This window comes from Balearica regulorum, chromosome 2, assembly GCF_011004875.1.
Source record: "Balearica regulorum gibbericeps isolate bBalReg1 chromosome 2, bBalReg1.pri, whole genome shotgun sequence".
Lineage (NCBI taxonomy): Eukaryota > Metazoa > Chordata > Aves > Gruiformes > Gruidae > Balearica > Balearica regulorum.
This window is the reverse complement of record NC_046185.1, coordinates 101,452,345-101,477,992: the sequence shown is the minus strand read 5'-3', so window position 1 is coordinate 101,477,992 and position 25,648 is coordinate 101,452,345. Positions and strand designations below refer to the sequence as shown.

Genomic DNA, 25,648 nt, shown 5'->3' with positions numbered 1-25,648 from the left:
TGTGTGATCACGTCTAAGGCAATTTATACAAACTATAGAATCCAAGTTTCTAGTCTCACTAGACTCAATGGAGATAGGTCTCTCTTTATGCTTTGCTTTTCCCTTTGAAAAATAAAGCCATTCAGCTGATCTAGACTAACATAAAGCCACTGTATTCTCTGAGTGTTTATGGTATTACTTTCACAATTTCATTTCAAAAGGGACTACTGTTATCCACATATTGATTGCATAAGAAAACAATTCAACATATAATATTCAAAAATATTCATAAAATATTCAGCATATACCTAAGATAAACCCTAGACACTCCTAAAGAAAGAAGAGTAGGACGACAGCAGATACCAGAGTTTTAAGTGCAGTTAGGTACAGTAATATTACCTTTTTGAGACCTTACTTAGCAGTAAGTGCTATTTAAAAGAATATACATAAATCAGGTGCGTATCACTTTACCAAGAATATCTTCCCATCTAAGTCTTACAAGCATTATGTATTAAATTATTTTATTAAAATCAAAGAATACCAAGTCTTATTCTTTCTTATTTTGCATAAGGTATCATAAACTGGACCAATCTATGCAGACGAATATCTCAAAAGGAAAATGGTCTTGTAATAAACACAAACACTCATGAAATCTGAAATACAGCTAACGAAACAAAAACGGTTAACACTGAAAAAAATCTTGTTCCCAGTATTTTAATAGTTGTCAGACAAAGGAAGTCATCTTCTCTCAAAGATGCATTTCTCCTTACACAAATATACAGCAAACATACAGATCTACTTTGGTTGGTTGTGTTTCAGCACTGTTTTCACACAACGTACCAGAGAAACTGGAGCCTATGCACTATTTTGCAGCAAGAATATCCTTATTTTCGTAGAATTTGAAATCCAGTTGGCATGGTGAGGGCGTTTTTCAAACCAGAAACAATTTTTTTTGAACAATGTATGTTCAAACAAAAGTTTTCAGCTACAAGCCCTAAGAAAAAGTCCTACTTCAAATGTGCTTATTTTACCCACATTAATTGTATTCTCACATCTCATTCAGCCTGCCAAAATAGATGGCATTTTTGATACTTAAAACAGTTTAGATACTACTTGTGTTTAGACACACTGTATTTAGAGAACAAGGGAGCAAAAAACCCACCCAAAAACCCCCAAAACCCAGAACTCTAATCCACAGCTGTCACAGTCAAAAGAAGAGATACTGTGAAAGAAGAACGAAGATACAACAGTAAAACACAATCCTTGAGACTGTCCATTTTGCCATCACAGAAACAGTGTCTAAAAAAAGACCTCACAGCAAGTACCATCACTTCACACGTATTTACATTTTTCAAAATATTTTTATAGCATTTCTCAAACTTTCTGTTCTTTTTAGTTGACTGCTATTTTATTAAGAAGTATGGCTTTGCTCCTGTATTTGACTTTAACACTACAAACTACGCCTCATCACTGTACTTCCACTCAAAGAAGCAACAGTTGTAAAGTACGTAAGCTGCTAAAATGAATTGGTAATATAGGAATAGGGCCTAGTTTAAGTTTAATGATTAAAATTCCCACTGTAGTCTCTGCAGTAAGTTCACCACCTGTCTGAATTGAAAAGAATGTGTACTTTAGATCTTAGCTGGTTATAAAGTGTCTGCACTAGTTTGGCTTTCAGCACAGGTGCAAGGGATGTATACCTAGTGCATGAAGGGAACATTTATACAAGGGAACCTACACAGACAAGGACAGGAATTAAACAGCACTTAGTATAAGTTCTATATTACTTTGGTGCTTTCACATACATATATTTCTAAACATGAACTACACAACCATAGTTTCCACAAAAAAAATGCTAGATTAGGATTTAAACATTTCCAAGAAACACTTCTGAAGATCAGCTGCAGATACAGCAAGACTCCCTTGCAAACCTACTATGTCCCTACAAACTGCAGATACAAGTCAACAAGCACAACATTTGCTTATGCCTTCTCTTCAAGCAAAATGGATAAGCCTAGTGGAGGCATCACTACTAACCCTTTACTCAGAATTCAAAGGTTGTTTAAATGTTTATAGCATGCTTGGTGAATGGATATCACTATATTATTGTGAATTACAGAATTGCAAGTGAATTCATTAAACAGTGCTGAACTATACAGCTGAACTTTCCTAAAGATGTTGATACATAGATAGTTTAACCTGTAATAATGTTTTCCCTCTATTACTTAAAACTTTCATTTAGACTATTGCTTATTTAAGTGGTAATTTAAAAACAAAATCTCGAGAGTTATGTACATTTTACTTTACTAAATAATTATTCCTAAAACAAAAGACAGAAGTTTCAATATGTATTTGTCTAGTTATATTAAATCCGTATACTATTTTACCCATACCTGCTATTTAGAAAAGTAACTGATGTATAGTTTTTGAGAGGGAAAAAAAAATAAATAAATCAAAATCCCCTAACTTGCAAGAGAAAAACCTCTCTACCTCAATAATGAAGGGAGTTCTTCTTTAAGCTCTTTAACAAATGATCTAAAACTGCTGGAACACAGGAATGTGAATGACTAAACAAACCCTTCAGTAAACATTCCCCAGCTGCAGTTTTCAGCCTAATACCAAGTTAAAATGTGGAAAGCCCACCTACCTTCTGCAAAATGATTAAACTTCAGAAGCAAAGCAACATTATATGATATACATGACTCACAAACATACTCACTGAAAACAAAAACCACTAGACATTTGTCTCAAAAACAGAAAAGACACCAAGTCTGGCACCAGTCTGCAATGCAAGAAAGACCATGTGATACTTAGACACTTGTGTATTAGTTTAAAAATAAGCTAGATAAGCATGTGATGAGTGACAATTTTGTACTTGACCTTTGATTAAATAGCTCCTTTTCACAAAGTCTACACACATATCAACAAAATTCAAAAAAGGCAGCTAAACCCCTACTTCTGCCTTGAAGATAAAACTCTAAAAACAGAATTCTACATGGTTACTTTAGGAAAAATACACCCCATATGTTTTGCAGCAGAAATTCACAAAAAAAAATTTAAAAAAAGGAAAAAAAAAAGGACCATTGAAGTCTTCTTGTAAATCAAGCTGATGAAATTCAACATGCTAAGTTACCAGAGACAGAAGCTTGGGGTGTATGTTTCCAGTTGGAATATTTCACTCTGCCCTGTGGGCAAGGAATTTGGAAATAGAGGTCTTCTTTCCTGAGGCTGAATAGGCCTACAGGATTGCACAGGAAATGTTTTTATGTCAGGAAACGGGGATGCATTCTGCATGGCATGGGGATCCCTTAGTTCAGGGTATTACTTTTTAAAGTGTCAAACCACAACACTTACCTCTGAAGCGAAGTTATCCACCAGTATTAAGCAACTGCACTAACATCCATTGTATCTGTGTCTAAATCCTTGTGGATTTTTCTGTTGCTATTTATATTTATTTAAACATCACATCATCACAGAGTGGCTGAGGTGGGAAGGGACCTCTGGAGATCGTCTAGTCCAAGCCCCCACTACTCAAAGCAGGGACAACTAAAGCAGGCTGCTCAGTACCACGCCCAGACAGCTTTTGAGTATCGCCAAGGATGGAGACCCCACACCCTCTCTGGGCAACCTGTTCCAGTGTTCAATCACCTGTACGGTAAAAAGTTTTTTCTTACGTTTAAATAAAATTTCTTGTACTTCAATTTGTGCCCCCTTGACATGATGATATGCACGAGCTAAAACTACACTGTTGACTATAACTGTCATATTTAGGCTCAATCTATATAGACCTTTCATGTTTGTTAAGATGTTTTATGTAACAAGAAGTCAGGAGCTCTATCAGACTTAAGAAATACTTCAGAAACAGTACTTCAGATACCGATGGCAGCTTTTACTTTCAGAATTTTTATAGACTATCGACATGCTTCATAGGGATACTGAGAAATACCTGATCTTAATTCTCTGGACACAGTACTCAGTGCTCATTTGACTGAAGCCTTCTGTACATCTTACACTATTACTGTGCATCAGAGCAGAAGGAAATAATATTTGTACAAGCCTCACTCCATACTCAACAGAACATAACAGGTACTAGCGTGCTGAAAAAAATTATACAACTATTTTTTATTATAGTCTAAATATGGATCTAAGACCTTATTTTACCACTTCTTTCTTCTTCCTCTCAATTGAGTCTGGACTTCAGATAAACAAGGATGACAACTTGAATAAGGGAACTAATGGGCGATCTCTGTAGAGAGAGGGAATGTGAAAAATCTTCTCTAGTGAGTGAATTAATCTAGTTCACCTAATTCCAAATACAATTATGAATCAGGGCAGAACTGTTTCCGGGCACTTCTCAAATCTTCACTTCTGTATTTGTGGTACTGTGGTGCTCTACTCGAAAAGAAACCATCCTCTACATAAAACCCCAAAACAGACATAGTTCTCCATGCCACCACACAATTGGTATCCAGTTGACGGAGGCAGGAATTACCTTTTATTTGTCACTTTTTTTTTTTTTTCCCTCTCCCCATTTAGTGAAGTACTGCTGCATGGTGCTCTGCAGCACAGGGGTGCACAAACACCTCAGCTTTTTTTGGGATCTACTCAGTACCCTCAGTTGCTAAAGCAGCAACTTGCAGACAAATATGTTGATCCCGAAGGGACCAGAAACTCAGGAGTTCAATCTCATTTGTACTACCAGATACTTAGTAAAACATACATTTGATTTACTGGATTAGTCTTGGTGCAATGGAAAAGCTAAAACAACTAGTCAGAAGAAAATTTAAAGCAAATATTTCAACAGCTTTTTATTAAGCCACCCTACTGGAGAAAAAGTTGTGTGTCCACAAAAATGTACATTTTTATTGCCTAAATGCCACAACTGGGGGTAGGGGACCCTTAAGGTGCCTCTTTTAAACTTATTTATTCTTGGTATAAATACTAACTCTTCTAACGTGCATCCTGGAGTAAAAGCAAAAGGATGAGGAGCACAGAAATCTGCTCTAAGCATCTCACATTTTAGTAGACTATTTGAAGCGCAAATAAAACTATTACTTAACTCAGTGTAATTTGTTTCTACAATTAGGAATCTGATATTTTTAAAAAATTATAATCACATTTCAAGAATAACAGTTAAGAAGAATAATGTAGAAAAATATGCAAATTGTGAGACTTCTCAATAACATTAACACAAAATTTTTCAATTTTCAATGAGAAAAATTTCAAATGACCCCAAAAATCCAAATTTCAAAATTTATTTGCTATACAAACAGATAAAGGAATATAAAATGCAATTATAACAAAGTTCATGTAAATTATCTTAAAGATAAGACTTTGTAAGCTAATAGGTTAAAATATGTGAGCTTCAGCACAAATATCAGGATTAATGTGTGTTGAGTTTTTTCTTCCCCACATAAAGAAGCCATATAACAAAAGATACTCTCACATACAGTAAACTTGAAATAATAATTGTGACATGTACTGATGATCACAGCTAAAATGCCCTATTCCTCTCTATTTTTCAAATCTTATGAATTCATAACAAGTCAATGAGAAGACCATAAAAACATGCCTTCGTGTACTTTGATAGATAATGGCAAAATGTAAATTTTTTTGAGCCCATTCATCTTATTCAGGGAAAATTATTTTCCATTAAAATTATCTCTAGGTCAAGTCTAAGAATAAATTCAAGCACAAGATGTTTCCCAATTCCGATTCCTCTTTTTACACATCCCTTAACACATTTCCCTGTCAGGTGTTCAAAAAAACAAAAAATTCCACCTTCACCTAAAAGGGCACAAGTGATGCTTCAATCAGACCCTTTGATAAGTTTTTTTAATTTTTATTCACATCTAGAAAGTCATACCAACACTAGCAAAAGAGGCTATATTATTAGGCAACTAAAAGTTATCCGACTCTGCTGATGAGCAGTAAAGACATGGACACTTAACTTTATACAACTTAAGTTGTATAACGCTTTAAAATAGGCCATTAAAACCCCCAGAATTATGAGTATGTAAAAACACAGACACTTCTCACACTAACATTCAGCAAGACAGTATTTTTTCAAAACAATGGCTTCTCTACTGCTTGTCTTGTTTTTTCTAGTTTTGGAGGGTTTTATGTGAAAAGCTACGACTAAAGGCAACACAACATCAATTTTAAGTATGACATATGAGGTTATTTCTCAGTATTTACTGTAATCCGAGAAATTAATAAAATGTTTCTCAGGATTCTGTCCAGATTTCCCTTAGGAAATATGTATGTGGGCGTTAAGAGAAGGGACGCAAATGAAAGCTCTTCTCAACAAGGAGGAATTTATCTCCAACCTCAGAAAGCATATTGATGTCAGAATTACAGATATATGAAATTGCAAACAACTTCAAAATGATCTCTTCTCATTCAGGCAGACTAGAACATGTAGCTTGTTGTGTGATCCAAAACCACTTCTGTATGTAAGCATCTGCCAAAAGACAGGGAGGAAGTCTCCTTACAATATTGTGTGCTAACCTGTAATCAGGTTCCAGTATGTTAAAGCTGCCTCATTTTCTGAGTCAATCTTCAAAATAATCAGGAATGTAGCATTGAAAGGAATAATCTGAAACTGTAGGAAACTATAGATCATAGTTACACAAAACGAAATCAAGCTTCTCCTCCCCTCCCCCCAACCTTTTCTCCACATAGTTTAACTTAAAAATTGGGGAAATAGTTAAACTCTGGTGATCCTCCTCTTGAGTTAACAGATTAACAGAACTGTGCAGTGTGGGAAGCCACCTAGTGACGAAGAAGCTCAAATATGCCTGAAGCTGCCCAAAGTTTTAATAAATGACGCAGTTGGAGCATGTGATGACTCCTGTTTTTCCCACTGACTTGCAAGTTGTGTGGTGTACTGGAGTTTAGAGAATTGCACAGCGATTTTTGGCAACTTAGAAGATTCAGCAAGACTCATAAAAGTGAACTGTGAAATAGCAAATATTCTGAACATGAGATGCACAAGAGCAAAAAGGAAATGTATCAAAATATATTGGGAAAAGATTTGAAGCAAATTTTAAACTCATGATGGCACTATAGGCAGAAGAAGTTGAAATTTGTGAGGCTAGGAGGAAATAATCTAAGGGAGACAAATGTGCAAAAATGGAAACAATCAAAACAAACTGTTTTCTTCTAACTCAATGCAGAAGTCATTCAGCAGACTCAAAAGAGGAAGCTTTCATGAACTAGAAAAAAAATAGTTGTAGAATTTATTTGTATTTAAACAGCATTTCTCATTTCTCAAGAACTGAGAGCTCAAGAAATAGCATGAACACAAAACATTGCACAGCAAGAATTCAAGGCCAGTAGTGTTTGGTATGTACAATGTGTCAATGATTTTTGCCTATGGTACAGAACTTTACCAACACGTACCTTCTGACTCCACTGAAAAACCTCATTGCATGTGAACAGCATATGATTGGACTACATAAAGAGCCAAGTGAACGATGCATTTACTTTGACATGTTGGCAAACTGCACCATTGAAGAAACAGGCGTAAAATCCATCATCATAAAAACAAGGGAATGAAAAATATGTGTTACAGTACAATTGGCAGTATTAGCACATAGTATGGAATTGCTATTGTTTGTTATTTTGTATAGTAGAATTATGCCAAAGAAACAACTATTTACTGGAGTAATTCTGTGTCATATGCCAGTAAACGTAATGAAGGATTGGCTGAACATGTCTTGGAATAGGACACAACTTACGCCGTTTATTAAAAACATATTAAAAACATGCTTGTCCTAGATCCACTCAAACAGCATTTAACAACAGCAATTAAAAAAAAAAACCCAATCCACGAAATGAATACTAGTCTTCAAGTCATACCACAAATGATGCCACAACAGCAGGTATTTGATGTACTAGTGAAAAAAGTAAAGACCCTTTGAAAATTTTAATTTATTTTTTCTCTCAAAATTACTCGTGGCAGGGGATCATGCTGTAATCCCTATAGGGAAAGTAAAGAAGCCCAGTTCAGGATTATTTTGTCATTGAATTAAGACAGCACAACAACACAGAAATTCAGATGTTGCAGCTAAAGATTTCACAAGTTCTGTACTTAAAATCCCATAGATAGAACTAAAGTTCAAAGAAGGGAGTTTGAGCAGTGAAGACCCTAAAAATTAGAAAGTAGTACCATAAAGAGAGTAACAGTGCCAGAAATCATGAAGAGGCATGCAAAGCTGAAAGACAACAGTCATAAAGCATAAGAGAAAAAAATTACATTATTGCAGGCAAATACTTAGTGAAAAGTTTATACCCTAATTATATACTGAATACAGCTATGTAATAACTTTTTTGTGCATAAACATCTTTCTTTTTGTTATGGGCCATCGTGAATTTAAGGTCATCTTCCATTCAGGTTATCACAGTAGAAGACATTTACTCTAGAAGAATCTGCAACACTTCTGTATCATATTCACTACTCAAAGTAATCTTGTATAATACAGATCAGCACAAATAGCAGAACTACCATGTGCAATAGTAAGAGAAATTGAAGACATCAACAGCTTCCACCTTCCCAGTAGCAGAAGGGTATTTATTATACTAAACTCCAGATAATCCAAAGTTGACCAAGCCTAATACTACTGAGGAATGAAGAGGACCACAGCCACTGCCTCAACCAATATAACCAAAAGCTTAACTCCGCCTGCCCTCAGCTGTTGATTTCAATCAGCAGTTCCTGTTAATGGACACGGGAGGCTGGGGGTTTTTGGCACTGAAGGAAGTACAAGTCTACCCTACAGAATCAGGTGTAGCAACCTTTGATGTTTGGAGGAAGAGAGAAATCAAGCTACTCGGTAGGGAGGAAACAGTTCTTTCCTGGTCCCAATCCAACTACTTACTTTTCTGCTTTCTTAAATTACCTTTCTACATCAGCTGCTCAAGGAAGCTAACTAGTAAAATGCAATACTTCTCACTTTGCATGAGGAAGCATAGGTGAGCAGGCACGTTCTCAGCAATGGGGACACAGAACAAGACAGACCCACAGAGAACAGAAATGACTACAACAGTTGGTAAGATGAGAATACACCAATGTATCATCTTTTTATGATAAACAATAAATTTTTTCCATGTTCTCAGTGAAACTGTTATCATGTAGCACCTCCAGATTTTGTAGCAGATCATTATAAATAATTTTATATTCCATTCTTCAAATATGAATTGCTATCATTGCAAGATACTAGTAATAACTGAAAAAAATCTTTCAGAGACTGTCATCAATATTCTATTTAAATATCTCATTAGGAAATAATGACCTCGGATGTGAGTTACAGTAAGTTGCAGTGGAAAGAGACCTTAGGCAAAAAGTAGACTGTTAAAACTTTCTGTTGTAAACAATGGTTTTTTCCTTTTCCCTCTGTTATAGCAGTGTGGTTTCTGCAAGCATTGGAATACTAGCTTTTCAAATTTTATGATTAAAATTAAAAAGCCTTCTATATAGATACACATATCTATGTGCCATCTATCATTTTCATTATGTAAATTATTTGGTGAAATGTGCCAAAGCAGAGCAGACTGATATCTGGTACACACATGGTTAAAATACATGCTTAGTACATAGTAGACCTAGAATCTAAATGTACATACATGCAAATATTGATTAAAATACAAACAAAAAAGCCTAATGCAGAGACATGCTTTCATAAACACATGCACTATCTTTCCAGACTTTCCACCTTCTCTGTTTTCTGAGGGTAACTGACATGACAGGATCTGGCATGACATAGATGTTTGAGCTAAATAATTCCATAAAATGTCCATTTAAATATTATAAGCTAAGGTATGGCCAAAGTAATTGTATCACTTCGTGTTGCCTGGGGAGATCACTCTAAGCATTTATCTTGAATTCAAGTTCAAGTAAAAGTAAGTATTATATATTATTACGTATTATATTACCACATAATTACTATATTATTATGATCAGAAGAAATACTATTTTGTCTCTCCAAGCATAATATCAAATGTAAATCAAAACACATATTGATTTTATACTCTAAAATCAAAATCTTCTTTCAACTGCAGTGTCACTTACATGAGTATCATGAAAAGTTGAACATTAAAATATAGAAAAATCTGTATTTTATTAATGAACAAACTAAATCAAGTAAATTGAAGACATGGAATTCATCCTTGTAAGTATTCAGTCAATGGTTTTTATAAAATATGAACAGATTTGTAATTCAGACTGACTATTCATTCAAGATGGGGACAGCAATATTTAGGAGAAAACAGAAATGTTGAAAACATTGTGGCATAGTTGGATAGGCAGAAGTATATAAGCAGTTGCCAAAAACCCAAGTCTATCACTGTCAAACAGTATGTAATTCAGTTTTTCACATACCACAAAGATTGCCATTTTCCATCTCTCTATATGTTTTTATCTAGACATAACATGACACGTGGGGATTTGAGTTCACATCAGTAAACACAGAAAGCCAAAGAAATAGTGGTCGTTCTGCTGAACTGATGAGATTATTACTGAAATATGCCACTAATTTCAGCACAGGAGGGCAATGGCTTCACAAGCTCTCAGACTTAAGCCACAACATCGTTTCCTAACCAATCAGAGATACTTTGATATGGTTTCAAGACAGTACCTCCAGAAAACTCATCCCAACTATAAAGGAGTCAAAGATGATGTGAATGCACAAAGCATTTTCAAAGGTGGACTCACAGGTGTAGAAGATTTTTGCTGAAAGCACAAAAAGCTGCTAGAAATCTAGCTCAGCCAGTTCATTTAGCCAAAAATCTGGGCAGGCAACACAAACCACTGCAAGAGTTCAGGGATTTAACAGTCACAATTAAGGCCTCTTTTTGTGGCCTTACCAAATAGTAATTTGCTACTGCAATTAGAAAAAAAATCTAGTAAATCCTAGTTGATCTCTATACTACATTGTGAAATATCCATTTTAAATAAGAGAAGACCACTCTTCAGATGGGCTAGACCATGGTAAATATGCAGTTAATCAGCATAGAGTGCTGCTTTATAATCCACATCCACCTTGTTTATGATCACATTCCCTTCCTTACTGGGAGCTCCGCAGTCCCAAATAATAGTGCAGTCACACTGTGGTACACAGGTCTCATATGAAAGTGGAAAGGAGGAGAAGAGCAGACCTGACTTCTGGAGAAGAGACCCTCTGAAATGGTTCGGCGGGAGCAGAATATTGTGGCATCAAGCCCAAGCCACCCGTAGGGCAGCCGCTCAGCATCTCAAGGATACAGCTGGACAAAAGCCAACAAGGCCAAACATTCCTTATGAAAATAACATGAATAAAAAAAAAAAAACAAAACCACCCCACACCAAAAAAAACCCACCTGAAAAAAAACCCCACGAACCAACCCAAAAAGACAGTAATTTCAGAAAGACAAGGCACTTATTCTAGCTTCCAATGCTGCAAAGAGTTGCATACCCTGAGCCACAGCCTTAATCCTCAAAAGAAAATAAACAGGCCAAAACAAACAAAAAACCTCCAAACAAAAACCCCACAAAACAAAATAAACAAACCCCACAAAACTAAAAAAAGGCAGACCCCAAACCTTCATCAGATCAGTCTCCCAACTCTGTGTTCAACATGGTTTAATCCAACGTCATGGGCCTTGGGCCTCTGCTTCTGCACCCGAGCTTGGTTAGCACTCGACTCATTGCAGTACTGTCAAGATTAATAACTAGGCACATCTTTCACTGATAAAAACTGTAGCATCCTCATGTGCTCCCAAGGACTTCAATATCTTTCACTGAAGAATCTTATGCTGACCAAGGAATAAATACTGTTCTAACTGGACTCTACACATCTGCCACTGTACTGGCATCAAATGATTCCAACACGATAATTATCCCTCCATCAGAGGCGGCAAACAGAGCCACACGCTTCTCTTCCTGATCTTTCTGTTCGTAAATCCCTCATTTCTGAGATGACAGCACAGTCTCCTTTTGTACTGCCATACAGGAAAGACACTGATACTTCATGTTCATGAGACATCTCAGCCAACTGCCCCAATGAAAAAGAAGGAACATGATCTGCTTTTAATACTGAAAGCAGCCTGAAATACGTGCTGATTCAATGAAGGCTACCTATAGCAAAATGAATCCATGCATACGACCAAAGACTTTCCAAATATCTTATCAGTGTTATTTTACATTTTTTGTAACCTTACACCTCACAGGTACCTAGTTATTAACCCCTAAAAGTAAGGGGATAACCATCTAGTGCTGAGAAGTTTTAGAATGTGACAGAAGTTAACTAAATCAAATACTTCAGATATCCACAATAAAAAAAAATTATATAGAGTTGAAAGCATTTCATTTAAGTTTGTACTCATTTTTTAGCACAATTTAAAACCCAACCAACCAACCAAACCCCAAACCAAAACAGAGTTACCTACACTTTCACGGACATACAACTCCAGGGTATTTTATATACTCAATCCTAAACAAATGCTGAAATGTAATACATAAAAAGACTGTTCTGTGACCTCATATAAAAATAAAATGCAACTCTTGAAGAAAATTCAATCCTCATACGCCCCAATTAATCATAAAACTGAAAACTATGAAAGAATAGCATTTTAACCTTTCACAATTCATAACCAGGGAAATATTCCTGCCTGGGAACAGAAAGAAAGAGGCAGAAACTTCACAAAGAGTACAGGAAGCACTTCAGAGAACTTATGTGCAAACCCACACAACAGTAAATTCTAGCGTGGGCTCATTCAGCTCATACTACGCTCGTCTCATGCTTCCCAAGGCAACAAATGAAATTGTATTTGAAGTGTATGTGAGTGGTAGCAACTTGGACATAAGGGAGCTCAGGCCATGCCAACAAGACAGATACATCGATAATAGTCCAAGCAACAAAGTAGAGAGTTCAGGATACAGCATTACTTAATTAAAAGGTGGAAGACCAAGTCCCGACCCCATTAAAGAGAGCTAAGTGGCTACATAGGTTATGAGACTAGTACTAATGAAAATTAGATCATGAGGAGAAAAGATTTTTCCCTAGACCAAAACGAAGCTGCAATGCAAAATGGATTTGCAAACATTTCTCTTACTTCAAACTACCAGATGGAATACTCACATTAGGAGATTAGTGAACAACTTTATGCCTTTTCTCCAAACAACATTTAACATGCTATTCTACTATTACTCTACCTTGCTTGTTCTAGTAAGATGACCTATACAACACATGCTTAGGACATAAATAAAAGTGAAAGAGATTGAACCAAATGCCCTTAATTCAAAGCAGAAAATTATTTTGGAGGACAGGAGCAAATCATTATTTCTAGGTTCATATCCACTAATATCACTGCAGAACTTACTAGATACTAAGAAAACTATCAAAGCTCTACTGGAATCGCTGGGGTTTATTAACTGCTTATTCTATAGAAAAAATTGAATAATTTATTTGAAAAATATTGAAAAATGTTTTCTAAGTGATAACAGAGAAAGCAAACAATAGAGGAAGAAAGGGTGACTTATTCCTTACTGATAAATTAGAGTTTAATCTACAGCTTGTATGAGATACTGGGATGGTAAGGATTCCTTAGGTATTTGGCACATGGAAAAAATCAAGATTCGCTAATGTATCTGTGTGTGTCAGTCTGATAACTCTCTTGTGCCCCTACTCTGGCACTCACCATAGTCTCTACGAACATACTTGGAAACTCTGAAACATGTTGCTCCTGGGATGGAAGGTTTTCTCTAGAGTCACAGTCTGTTGACAGAAACCACTAAATGCCATGGTAAATTAAACAGATAAAGATAGATTGGATTTCTAAATGAGAAAACAGCAAACCTCAGAGCAACCAAAATTAACAGTAGAAAAAAACATCCATTACTTCCGAAAAAAAGCCAAACATTGAACAAGATCCAGGTCCCTCTAAGGGCACAGTAACATCTTTTAGGGACAAATGTGGCACTGTGTGAAAACTCTGAGCTGCCTCAAAACGGAGGGAAGCAGCACTACCTTCACAGATATTCCATACCTAAACAAAACCCCATTTGGTTTAAATTATTATTATTACAGACTGCACACTGTAGTGGAGACACAATCTGTTTGTCCCTTGATAGGACATACTTGATTCATGCAAAGGAACAGCTGAGGAGGCTCATACACAGCAGCGGTCTGGGGAATACAAACACAGAGGGACGTGTGCATACACAGGCATGCGTTTGTGCATGGAAAGTAAGGGAAAAGTTCACAATTATATAAGGACAGAACCCTTCAGGACAGGATTTTTTTTTTCCCCTCCATGTCTGAGAGAAGAAGGAATCAATAACAGGAAGCCCCAATTCAAAATTACTGAAGAGAATTTGATGCCGTCTTGAGTTAAGAAACAAATCTTAATCTACAGTGTTGCACCTGCATTCTCAGACACAGTTGTATGAGAATGAGAGATATCTTAACAATCAGCATGTTTGAAGACTCCCAAGAATAAACTGGTCCTACCGAACTCTCAGAAGAACAGTTCCAGCTGGCAGGTATCCACCTACGTAAAAGGTATTCATACTACTGGAGAGGGAAAGGAGTTAGCATGAGCCATCACAACCTCCAGCACTTTGGGGCTGAGGTATACACATGCTCCAACAAGCCTTTTCTTACCTCACAGAATTACAGAAGAGCCAAGAGTTCACCAAGACCCCACGTGTAATATACCACCACTCGTCACTGCCCTGTGGACACCATCAGGCCCTAACTGACCTGACCAGTCTCAGCTGCTGTCTCCACCAGCCCCCTCTGAGCCAGGAGCCCCCGTTAAGCTCAGGCCTACGTCCCCAAGTCCTGCCTCGAGCTTAAATACCATGCCTCCCTCCAGTCCTGTGCTCATCTCCAGGATGGACCTCACACCTGCATTATATGTAGCCTTCTCTCCAGTCCTGTCTCCAGCTCATTTCCTTTTGATCCCGGCTGGAGCCGCTGGATAGACCCAGACCCTGGGTGGCCATTTGCCATGTCTGGGACTGCTGATGGGTCCTAATACCAGCCCCCAGCTTTGACCACAGTGCTCAGGCCCTGAGGCATGGGGTGTCCCACTGGTGCAGGCACTGTCTGTGCTGGTAGCACCCTTGGGTCCCTTCTTGTCCTCCTTCACAGTGCTGCTTCTGGACACTATCACTGAACAGCATCAGGCAAACATATTTCCAAAGAGGAAATCACTTTTTTTAACCGTTTCTTACTATTTTAAGACCTTCCAATCCAAATTCATCTCTCAATAAAGAACACTGTACCAAAAACTAATCTTCCTAGTTTTCTCCAGTATTTACACAGAGAAAACAGCTCAGATCAAATATGGTGTTGGTACTAAAAATCGGCATAGTCAGACTACTAAGGCAAAGCTGATAAAATGAACACGGTCAAGTCACAGTAAGTAACACGTACTGTGTCTTGTTCTACACTGCTACATTTTTGTATTTTCAGAAACTGCTGAATAGCCTTTCTGAAGCTATGTTTTAATTTTCAAACCCAGAATAGTAACCAAAAAAGCCACCTGCAATACACAGGTAGAGAGACTGGGGAGGGAGAAGGGGAAGAGAAGGACAGGAAAACACAAAAACCTGCATTTCAAGAGAGACAGGATTCCTTGGGTGTGTGATATAACATAGAATGGGGCATTAGCTAATTTGGATGTCTTATACAGCTGACTTGTTTGTTTGAGGTTTTCAGAGTGCTCTGGTCTTACCAAGTCATATTTGACTTTAATCTCCATGAAATAAATATATTTTTGTGGTTTCTCGTATTTTTTAGATTATCCTATGGTATAAAATACATATTCTATCGACCTGAGAATAGCAATAACTACTAAGCAAAGTAATTAGTGTTTGTAAACTACTAGGTTCTAAATAAATGGTTTTCCAAAGGTAACATCTTAGGGAGATGTTAATTGTCTGCAGTTTGATGAACTTGGGAAACAATTTTTTTAAAATCCATTATGGAAATACTTATGTTCAAAATATATTACAAAGGGTTGCTACTCTCATCAGCCACCTAATGCCAAGTGTATATCCCCTACAGTACCCTTCTTCTATTAACCTCTATAATTAGGCTAGCAATAACCTGGTATTAGAAATAGCAATACATTTTACCATCTTAAATGCACTACTACAAATCCAAAGACATGTCAACGAGACCATGGCTCAATTAGTTTACATCCTTGACAACATTTACAACTGGAATGATACTATAACATTAGATTGTGATACATATTAATGGAAAAGAAAAATTTACACAATCTGAAACTTAGGCACAAACAAATGCAAAAGAATGCTTTGCTTATTTTTAATTATGAAAAGGATTTTGATCACATGGGCACAAACAAGATGTTGACAGGAAAGACAATAAGAGAAAAAATTTAGATCACGTAAAGTAACTGCACCAGAAGAGTTTATATCCAGACTTCAAAAACAATCAATGCATGAAACTGCAGTTTAAAAAGGTATTATAATTCAGCAATATGACAAAGCGTCACCCATATGTTTACCATAAGTCAGAGGAAGAAAAAGTAACCACGCCAAGCCTTGACCTGGTATTCTGACCTAAACAGCACACTAGGCATTACAGCAAATTATGAAGGCAAGATTACTTAAGGACAAGAAAGTAAGAGAGGAAGTGGACAGCAGCAAAACTCTTATGGAATGTTTATGAAAGCACTAGACTAAACTCAAAGAGAGCTAAGATCTACCACAGGTTTTTTTTTCTCTAGGCAGTAAGTTCACACCTACCTGAGATGCCTAGAGCAATGTATTTCATATTTTACCACGTGGGAAATTACTACATAAGTTGGAGAAGATGGGAAAATCAGAAGAGGACTTACGTGCGTGTTTTTGGTTTTTTTTTCTCTTAGGGAACTGACCAAATGGGAGATGACCAAGTGGAGTTGAGAAAAGGAAAGAATCAAGTGAAGGAAGATTAAAATAGAATTCCTCAAAGTAGAAATGCTGAACAGAAAAATGTTTGTAGTCTTATGGAGAAATGGGCAGATGCAACTAGATACTCCAGACAGAGTTGCTTGGTAGGAGAGTGTAGCTTATTCAAACAAAGAAAAGGCTGAAATATAAACATGATAACTTTTTACAAACAGAGGGGCAAGAAAAAAAAATAACTGTATCTAATTTAGCCATTAATACATCTGGGCTGACCATCAGGTGTTTACAGATCTTAATGACATTTACAGATCTTAACGAGTTACTAATGATATTCTGGAACTGCCTTCTTAGAAATCAAAAGAGCACAGGGAAAAAAACAACTCTAAATGCTTTTTTTCCTTCTCCAGCTTTCCAAGGGCTTTTTCTTTTGAGAGTGAGATGAAGGTACAAACAGGACTGCATGACTGTATGCAGCCCCGGAGCAGCAGAAATCTCGTACCCAAATAAGCATGGATTTATTTTCCAGAAAGAATGCCATTTAAAACCTTTGACTATTTATAAGTGGTCATCCTGCCTCCTTCTGTGCAACTTAGGAGGAATACACCAGGCCTGCAGAAAAACATAAATTGAATTCCTCGGCAGTAATGAACGTTTTATAAGTCTGGAAGATTCTTACCCTGTATTGATGGAAATGATTTCTATCAGTGGATTCTTCCTAATCTTTGGCAAATCCAGTCGTGCTCCCCCCAAACGTTTTCCATTATCTTTTTTCTGACCCAGCAGTCTCACAGAGTGACCTTCAAATGAAGCACAAAAAAGCAGTCAATACAAAGCACAAGTCCCATAATATTTGTTTTGATTTGCTCTTCTTCACAAGTAGTGTTTATACTTCAAAGATTGAAAATGAGCATGAGACATAATAATTTATTTCCACCAGCTGGAGCATTTAAAGAGAGACACTGACAGGTAAAATAAATCATGTTCAAATGAACAAATTATTTCATCCAATTATCTTTTCACACTTGCATTTTCTGGTTTATTCAATTAAAATGATCTAAGCAGTTTCATTTTCAGATTCTCAAGCAAATATCAACATAGCAATATTTAAATAAGTTGTATTAAAATATTTTCCCCAAAAATTTAATTCAAACCTAAATTAGTAGGTAATGAACTAAATATTTTTTAGCTTATTATATAGCGAACCAACACATTTCAGTCAAAGTTATCTGACTCTTGCAAGTCTGAAGGAAAGTGCTGTGAAGCATATCCTGGTAACATGTTCATGGCTAAGCTGACTACCAACATTTACACACATTCCTCCCACAAAAAAGAGACTGCAGGTGAGAAAACCGCCTCACAACTCCTTTCCCGAAGCCAGTAATTTTCAGAGAGTAAACTACAAATACTATTACCAACCGTCTACAACAGTACATGTCATACCACATCAAGTCCTGTATCTAAAGGGTGCAAATTACAGGGTTCACTAATATTCAGAAGCAAGATCTAACAAGAATAACAGTGCTTAAGCGTATATTACTGCAACAGGTAGTGTAAAATGTGCCCAAGTTATAAACATAAGACTTGTATCATTTATTCCACAACACCTAGAACAGGCAGATAAGAGACAGCAAGGGAAAGATAATGCTACATACCTGAAAAGAGGTGGAAAGTAACCACTACTTGGAGTGGAGGAAAGAAAGCATGTATCCATTGAAGTTGGAAAACTCTTTGATAGTACATGAAACTACACTACAATCTGTCAAATATTTCAGAAGAGAAAAAACTTACCCTAAAAGGGAAGAGGGGCAAAAGGAAAGCATGAAACTATGAAGTACTAGCTGAGCTACATCCAGCACAGCAGATAACCAATTCAGATCAATTAAAAAACCATGTTCAACCAAATTTCCTAACTTATACTACCAACAGTTATTTCCAAAACTAATTCATCCATCAGTTAAAGTCTTTTTCCACTACCTGTTTTGAGGAGTTATTTATCAACTTTTGAATAATGTGGCATTCATACTCTGAGTTTATTTCTGTGATAGGGCAACAAGAGCCTGGAAATAAACAACTACTGCTGGCATATCATCTTTCCGAGGTTTTTTAATAGACGTAAAAATTCTCAATCAAAAATGTGATCTAATGAAGAAGTGAGCAGGACTGGCCTGATATCATAATAGCTATTACTAAAAGGAGACATCACAATGTCAACAGAAATTAAAAGACATTATTTTTGCAGTTGCATTTGGCAAAAATTTCGTTATATCTTGCTGTGAATTTAGTAGTACGGTACTTGTGCTATTAACATTTGCTAAATTATTCACTTCTACCTTTTCATGACAATAACAGCAATACCTTTGTCTCACAATACAATCAGTTATTTTCCAATCTAATGCTTCATTAAAGAGTTGCAAGCATGCCACCATTTTATTTGCTTGTGAAACAAAAGTGACTGCATTATGGAAGGCATAAAAATTAAGCTAGAAGCAGAGAACATTCCTTTTTGTATTTGCTCATACTGTGGTTTATTTGGAATAAACCATTTCATCCATTTTTAGAATATTCAATTGCATTACCATATTAAAACAGTATTTGATTTCTGACTGAAAATATAGAGGAACGATTAAAACAATTAGGCTTAACAACATAACAATACAACTACCTAAAATTTAAAATTCATACATTTAGAATTGGGGTCAAACCACCATTCTGAAGTTTAAAAATCAAAAGAAAACCAACAAACCACAAAAACAACCTACCCTCCAACAAGTAGTATCTCAGAGAGCAGGATCAGTGAGGCTTGATCTCCTCTGAATGCATACCCTCACAAGGAATAGCCATGTGAATTACTGCTCTCTAACAGGAATTTAGCCTATGCTCTCCCTTTTGCATACTGGGAGCTTTAATCAAAGCAGCAAACTTTTTCACAGAACTTGTGGAAAAAGAGTATCCTTTAGACTACAAAACCTGTCACAACTCTGTTTGAAATCTGTCAGAGGACTACAAACTAGTAAGGAGGAAGGGAAATGGAGATAATAACAGATCTGTGCAGGAGGTACAGTTTATAATCCATGGGTTTTTAGGAAAACGGGAACAAAACACCATGGTGGCCTAGAAAAATCTTGTTAACCAAAAGTACTACTACTGCTGCCTTCTTACAGATCTTTGTCTTTCAGATGCCAGGCAGGTTACCATATACATTAGGGGGATGGGGACCAAAACCCAAAAAACCCCAACCAAAACCAACTTCAGACACTTGCATGCAGAATATAATTCACTAGGGAGCATAAGAACTAGCCTCCCTTACCTTCAGATACCTTCTGAATTCAGGAAAGAATCCCCAGCTCTGTGACCACCTCCCACGTGATCCACTGAATGCCAACACCCACCCCAATCTCATACCCCAGCCCAGGAAATCGATGGCCTGGCAATCAAATATGGCAGACCATTTTCATGTCATGTATGGCCACAGTTTTTCACATATTCCTAATGCGTGCCACTAAAGTTCAAGTTAGTATGAGGCTTGCGAATTCTGTGTGGTGCTCCAGAATGATAACATCCCTGTACTTTTCAATCCAGACACCAGAGGGTAAAAAAAAAAAGCAGTACTAAGAGACCACAGATGAGTTTTAGCAGAGTTTAATGCTTCCAGAAAGCAAGCAGCACATGCATAGTCAACTACAGTGATTTGTGCTGCAGGTACACTTAATAGTTTAATTCAACACCACCACCCCCAAAAAAAACCCCCAAAAACAAAACCAAAAACCCCCAACAAACAAACAAAACCCAAACCAAAAAAACCTTCAGTCACAGCATTTGTGACCTTAAATCCTTTTTAGCCTACTCCATACAAGGACTATTTTCTTTCATTTTAAGTAATCACTAAAGCATCTGTTTACAGCATTGTTGCTATTAATAAAACATAACTTGATAAACACTGAATCATACTTTTTCAAATGCTGTAGATCTTTTCCCCCACACACACTTATTTCAAGAAAACTTAAAAATAAATATTTTGTCATCTTCAATAAGGAAAAGGCTAAGCAACATTTTTTTTTTAAACTAACTAGCATTAAGTCCACATCAACATCACACATAACAGAAAAAGCAGTAATTTCAAATCTCACTTATGATCTCCTTCCAAAGTTTAGAATGGGGTAAAACACTGCAATCAAGTTTTGCTTCCAATACTTCTAAAGCATTTTATCTGATTAAGTTACCACCCCTCTGACTTTACAGGTTGGAAAACAACTGAACTACACAAAACAGGTGTCCCAAACTTAAAAGTAGTCTTTTTTGGGTTTTGTTTGTTGGTTTTTTGGCTTTTTTTTTTTTAAATTTGGTACCAAAAACATTTTTGAAAACTGAGTTAATCACAGTTCACCTTCCATAATGATGAGTGGTCTATCTTAGATATCAAAGGAAAACCACTCCTGTTTTGATGGCTCACAGGAAGATGCAAGCTTTGAAACACAGCTTAATAACAAACAGCTCTAGTCAGACTATATTTGAGAGCCTAAACATCCTAGTCCTATAAACCTCTTCTGCCATAAAGATAACTTTACTACTTTCACATAGTCTACCAGCAGATAAAATTCTATTAAAAAATCCTGAAAAGGTTAATTAGTGGTTTAGGTCATGCTTCAGAGCAGTTTTTCACTAATTAATAGATAATTAATGCAGATTACAGTACAACAGTAGTACAAACCAAGTCCAATGAAGAAGCTTATAGAGCAGAATCGCTCACAGTAAATGTAAATGAAATCAAGCTAGATCAATTTAAAATGAACCAGAGCGCTCTCATTTTCAGAGCAGAGTGTATAAAATTAAACTAATTTTTCCATACAAGTTAGTAGATGCAATTCACATTACTTGGCATTGTTCACAGAGAGGATGAGACTGGAATGAATTAATCAGGATATTAAATCCTATCATTAGTCTAAAAAAGGGCTTTTAAATGTGTCAGTTTGATAACCCCATGTGCAGAATGAAAATATTTTCAAGGCATTCATGTTCACTTGTTAAAAAGGATACAGAAAAGTAACATAATATTAACAACATGTACATATACCTTTAATTGTAGAAGTATGTGCTTCAGAAGTGTGATAGAGAATGCCAGAATGCCTGTTCTTGAAATACAACTATATGAAGGAAACAGGTGATGGCATTTCTTTGCCATAAAATTATAGTGACGTTAAATGCGCTGTGAACCTCAGGCTATTGTTAGACCCCTGTGACCTAGACCAACAGAAGCATGTTAATGATATTAGAGCAAACAAATTCAAATTGAATGGGTATTTTGCTAGTCAGATACAAGGATAAGTGAGAGGAAAGGGGCCTGGCTTAGTCATCTTTAGTTAACTTTAAGAACTGCCTATCAGTGTTGCAAATACCTATCAGATATTAATAGACCTCCTGTATTTCAAAAACAGTCAGCTACGCTCAAGTCCACAGGCTAGGCACCCCTCAGCAGCTGCTGGGAAATAATGTCTGCTTGAAAGATGGAAGAGGGCATGCATGGAGGGTCCCTCCCCATCCCTGCACACCCTGCTGAAGCCACACAGTGTGCCACTAAAACACCTCCCAGCCAGACACAGAGCAGTATTTCTTTGCCGTTAGCTTCAAAGTTCAGTGCAGATAACTCAAGCAGCTCAAAAACATGAGTTTAAAGAAAATCCTCAAAGATGCAGGAAACCCCAGCCTTGGCAGCAACAATTTCTGTTGTTTTCAGCTTGTTCTCTTACCCATTCTTCTCCTTTCCCAGTTACATCATTATACTTGGGAGGTTATTCACCATTTCCTGAAAGACATTTTTTTCCTCACAAGAAGGCTGCTCTATACTTCCCAGCTGTCTCTCACCAACCTGTTTGATCTTCTCCAGCATCTTCAGGGAAAAGGACTGAGCACTATTTCACGTACTCTTACACACATTTCCTTCCACCATTATTTGCTTCTTAATGAATACAGGGCTTCCCTTCCTTAAGGTTAATGCTGGAAAAAGTGGCACATGAGAGCAGCGTAGCTAAGGAAGGCAAAGCCATATGAAGGGAAAACAAAGTAGTGAGTTTCCCCAAAGAAAAACAAAAGGAAGAAGTATAAGGAACCACCAAAAACAGTGACAAAGACTGAAAGGAGGATCAATTAAATATAAAAGGTTAAAGAAATTAGAAAGCTTAAGTGAAAGTAACAAAACCAGTCAAGTACATATTAAAGAGAGAAGAGAGCCTAAGGAGATAAAATAAAAAAAATAATGTGTAAAGGCAGAATAGGCAAATCAGGAGCTATTACAAAACTTTAATATTGGATTTATTTCCAGAGTTATGTTCTTCTCACTGTAATTATTGGGTAAAAACAACCTTCTAAACAAGTTATTTTGGATCTTCATGCAGGCCTAATAGAAAAAAATAGCATCTGAAATGTAAGTATGTAACACAAATTGCCTAACACACTGTACAGCTAACCTAGACTGTTGGTCATATTTGAGCTCAAACCTCTTCAATTTGGAGGTGCTTTAAACCCAGACTTGGTGAGCTCACAGTAGACAGGCAGGCTTAGAGCCAGAGCCCTGGTCTACCTCTGATGGAAGCAGCCCACATGTAGCAAGGACAGACCCTAAGCTCCTCTCCCATCTTTTCTCCCTGCCCTGCAGCACAAACAAGCTGTCCCACAGCAGACATGACTGACTGCAAAGGAATCCCTGAGCTCCCCAGAGCAATCACATGCTGCCAGGCACACACAAGTGCAGAAACAACAAGGACACTAATCGGCTTAGGGCTTTGCTGTGTGAATGCTCCCACCCAAACCAACCCCAGCTGGTCAGCAGCACATTAGCTATGTAGTGAAGGCATCCCTGAGTGTCATCTGTGGGATTTCCTGGCTCAAGTAAATATAGAAAGCAAAGAAAAGCCAAACCTGACTGGAAGATACTTGCCCTGCTCCTGGCAAAGCAACTAATATAAGTTATTCCTCCCTTAGATCAGCGAAGGTGGGAATGTTGTATAACAGTCAAACTCCTCCTTCACCTGGTGCAGGCAGGAACCGGGACCATTACAAGACAAGGAATAATTCAGACTAATGTTGTCAGAATTACTGTCACAGCATCACAGGAAAAAGCATGCCCTGGGCCAGGCAACAGGTCCCATCAGGTTGCTGATAGCAGGCAGTATGTTTGACCCAGTCTCTGCAATTCAGAACTCTTTCATAAAAAGATTGCCTTCCATCCTATACCAAGTCAAAAGAGCTGCAGAGAAAGGTGTTTGTATTACTAAGCATATAGCACGTATGTTGCTACCTTGAAATATACACATCTACTAAGCCTTGCACTTGGAATTAGCATGCAACAACAATTCTGTTTTGGAAGACTCCAAAATATGATTGTCACACAGGTAAAGAAGGGGCTTTTTAAAATTCATTTTATGTAATTTCAAAAACAAGACATTAAATATAGTGAGGCAGTTCACAAACTTCAGAAAAACAGCTCTGCAGGTGGCCCAGATTGCTAAAATTCATATATCGCTTTCTCTCCATTAACCATACAATACTTATTTATTCCTGGTATTTCTCCAATGTATCATTCAATCATAAAAATATCTGTAAGCATTGAAACAGTAGAGTGCAACAAGTGAAACAGAAAAGGAGATAACTATTAATAAGGAATTACTGTTCATATAGAAATTTCATAGAGTTAAATTAAGAATACAAGTATTCAAGAACATTTTTGACATATCCACAGTACTTTCCTCTCTCACAATGAAAGCACTGGAAATGCCCTATTAAGGCATTTTTTTTTTTTTTCCAGGATTCAATAGCTTCACCCTACTTATTTTGGGATCATATGATGTTATTGTCTTTCTGAAGAAGTGACTGAACGTTAAATCTGCTGTGAACTCAAAATGCTGGCTACAATTCAACAGCTCAGAAGGACAATACTAAGAATCAACAACAGGAAGAGTTCCCCTCACCCTCTGTCCTCACCTCTCTGAAGAAATGCATTTGATCAGAATCAAAGATGCTGCTCAAAACCTCAGGAGATAATGGATAGAAACTTTCAAGGAAAAGAAGTTTTGAGAATTGGATGAAAGAGGCTGTGTTCTGAGGAAGGGAAATGCTGAAAGGTGGATTGTCGGAGCCAGCTACAGCAGTACAAATAACTTGCCTAATATTTTGGTGTGTGCAGGCTGAACAGAACAAATCTAGCCTCAGACTGAAACGTGGAGCTGAACTTATCACTGTATGCAAAAGAAGCTTTTACTTTCATCTCTACTCCTTTGGCATCTACTTGTACTCCTCCTATGGATAACTAAATTGCACTGGTTTGAACAAGGTACTCTCTGCTGTTACCAGCCATGAGGACTCTCTAACAGAGCTAAACCCAGCTGAATCTATCTGATGCAAATAGGACAGAAAAATAGGGATACTGTAAGATGGTCATTCACTGAAGGTGTGGAAGGGAGCACCACAGGTCTGGACAGCCTCTCTTTCCTGCACATCACAGGCTCATTTAACAATAAGCAGTCAGAATTTTGCCACTAAAGTTTTCTATCCGTTTCCCCCCCATTGCTTGTTTTCTTCTTCTGCAGAACTATTTATCTCCCATTCAGTTTCTGTGAAGTCATAACATTACACAGAGTCGTAAGAAGGATAGTCAGTCCTAACAGTTTTCTAAACCAAATAATCATGAAACCCACCTAAAATCCTGGATCATCTCACACACCTAATAGTCACTGCATGCCCAAAAGCACTTGAACAGGCACAGCAAAAAAGGCA

The 25,648-nt window shown here is 37.0% G+C and overlaps 1 protein-coding gene across 6 annotated transcripts in view; it reads right to left on the bottom strand.

Moving 5' to 3' along the window:
- Positions 1 to 25,648, bottom strand: part of CDKAL1 (CDKAL1 threonylcarbamoyladenosine tRNA methylthiotransferase) — a 441,944-nt gene that overhangs the window by 261,785 nt on the left and 154,511 nt on the right. For all 6 annotated transcript variants that reach the window (XM_075745163.1, XM_075745164.1, XM_075745166.1 and 3 more), the window contains one exon: positions 17,559 to 17,679. In XM_075745163.1, the coding sequence (XP_075601278.1) occupies positions 17,559 to 17,679 (121 nt within the window). The remainder of the gene's footprint in view (positions 1 to 17,558; positions 17,680 to 25,648) is intronic.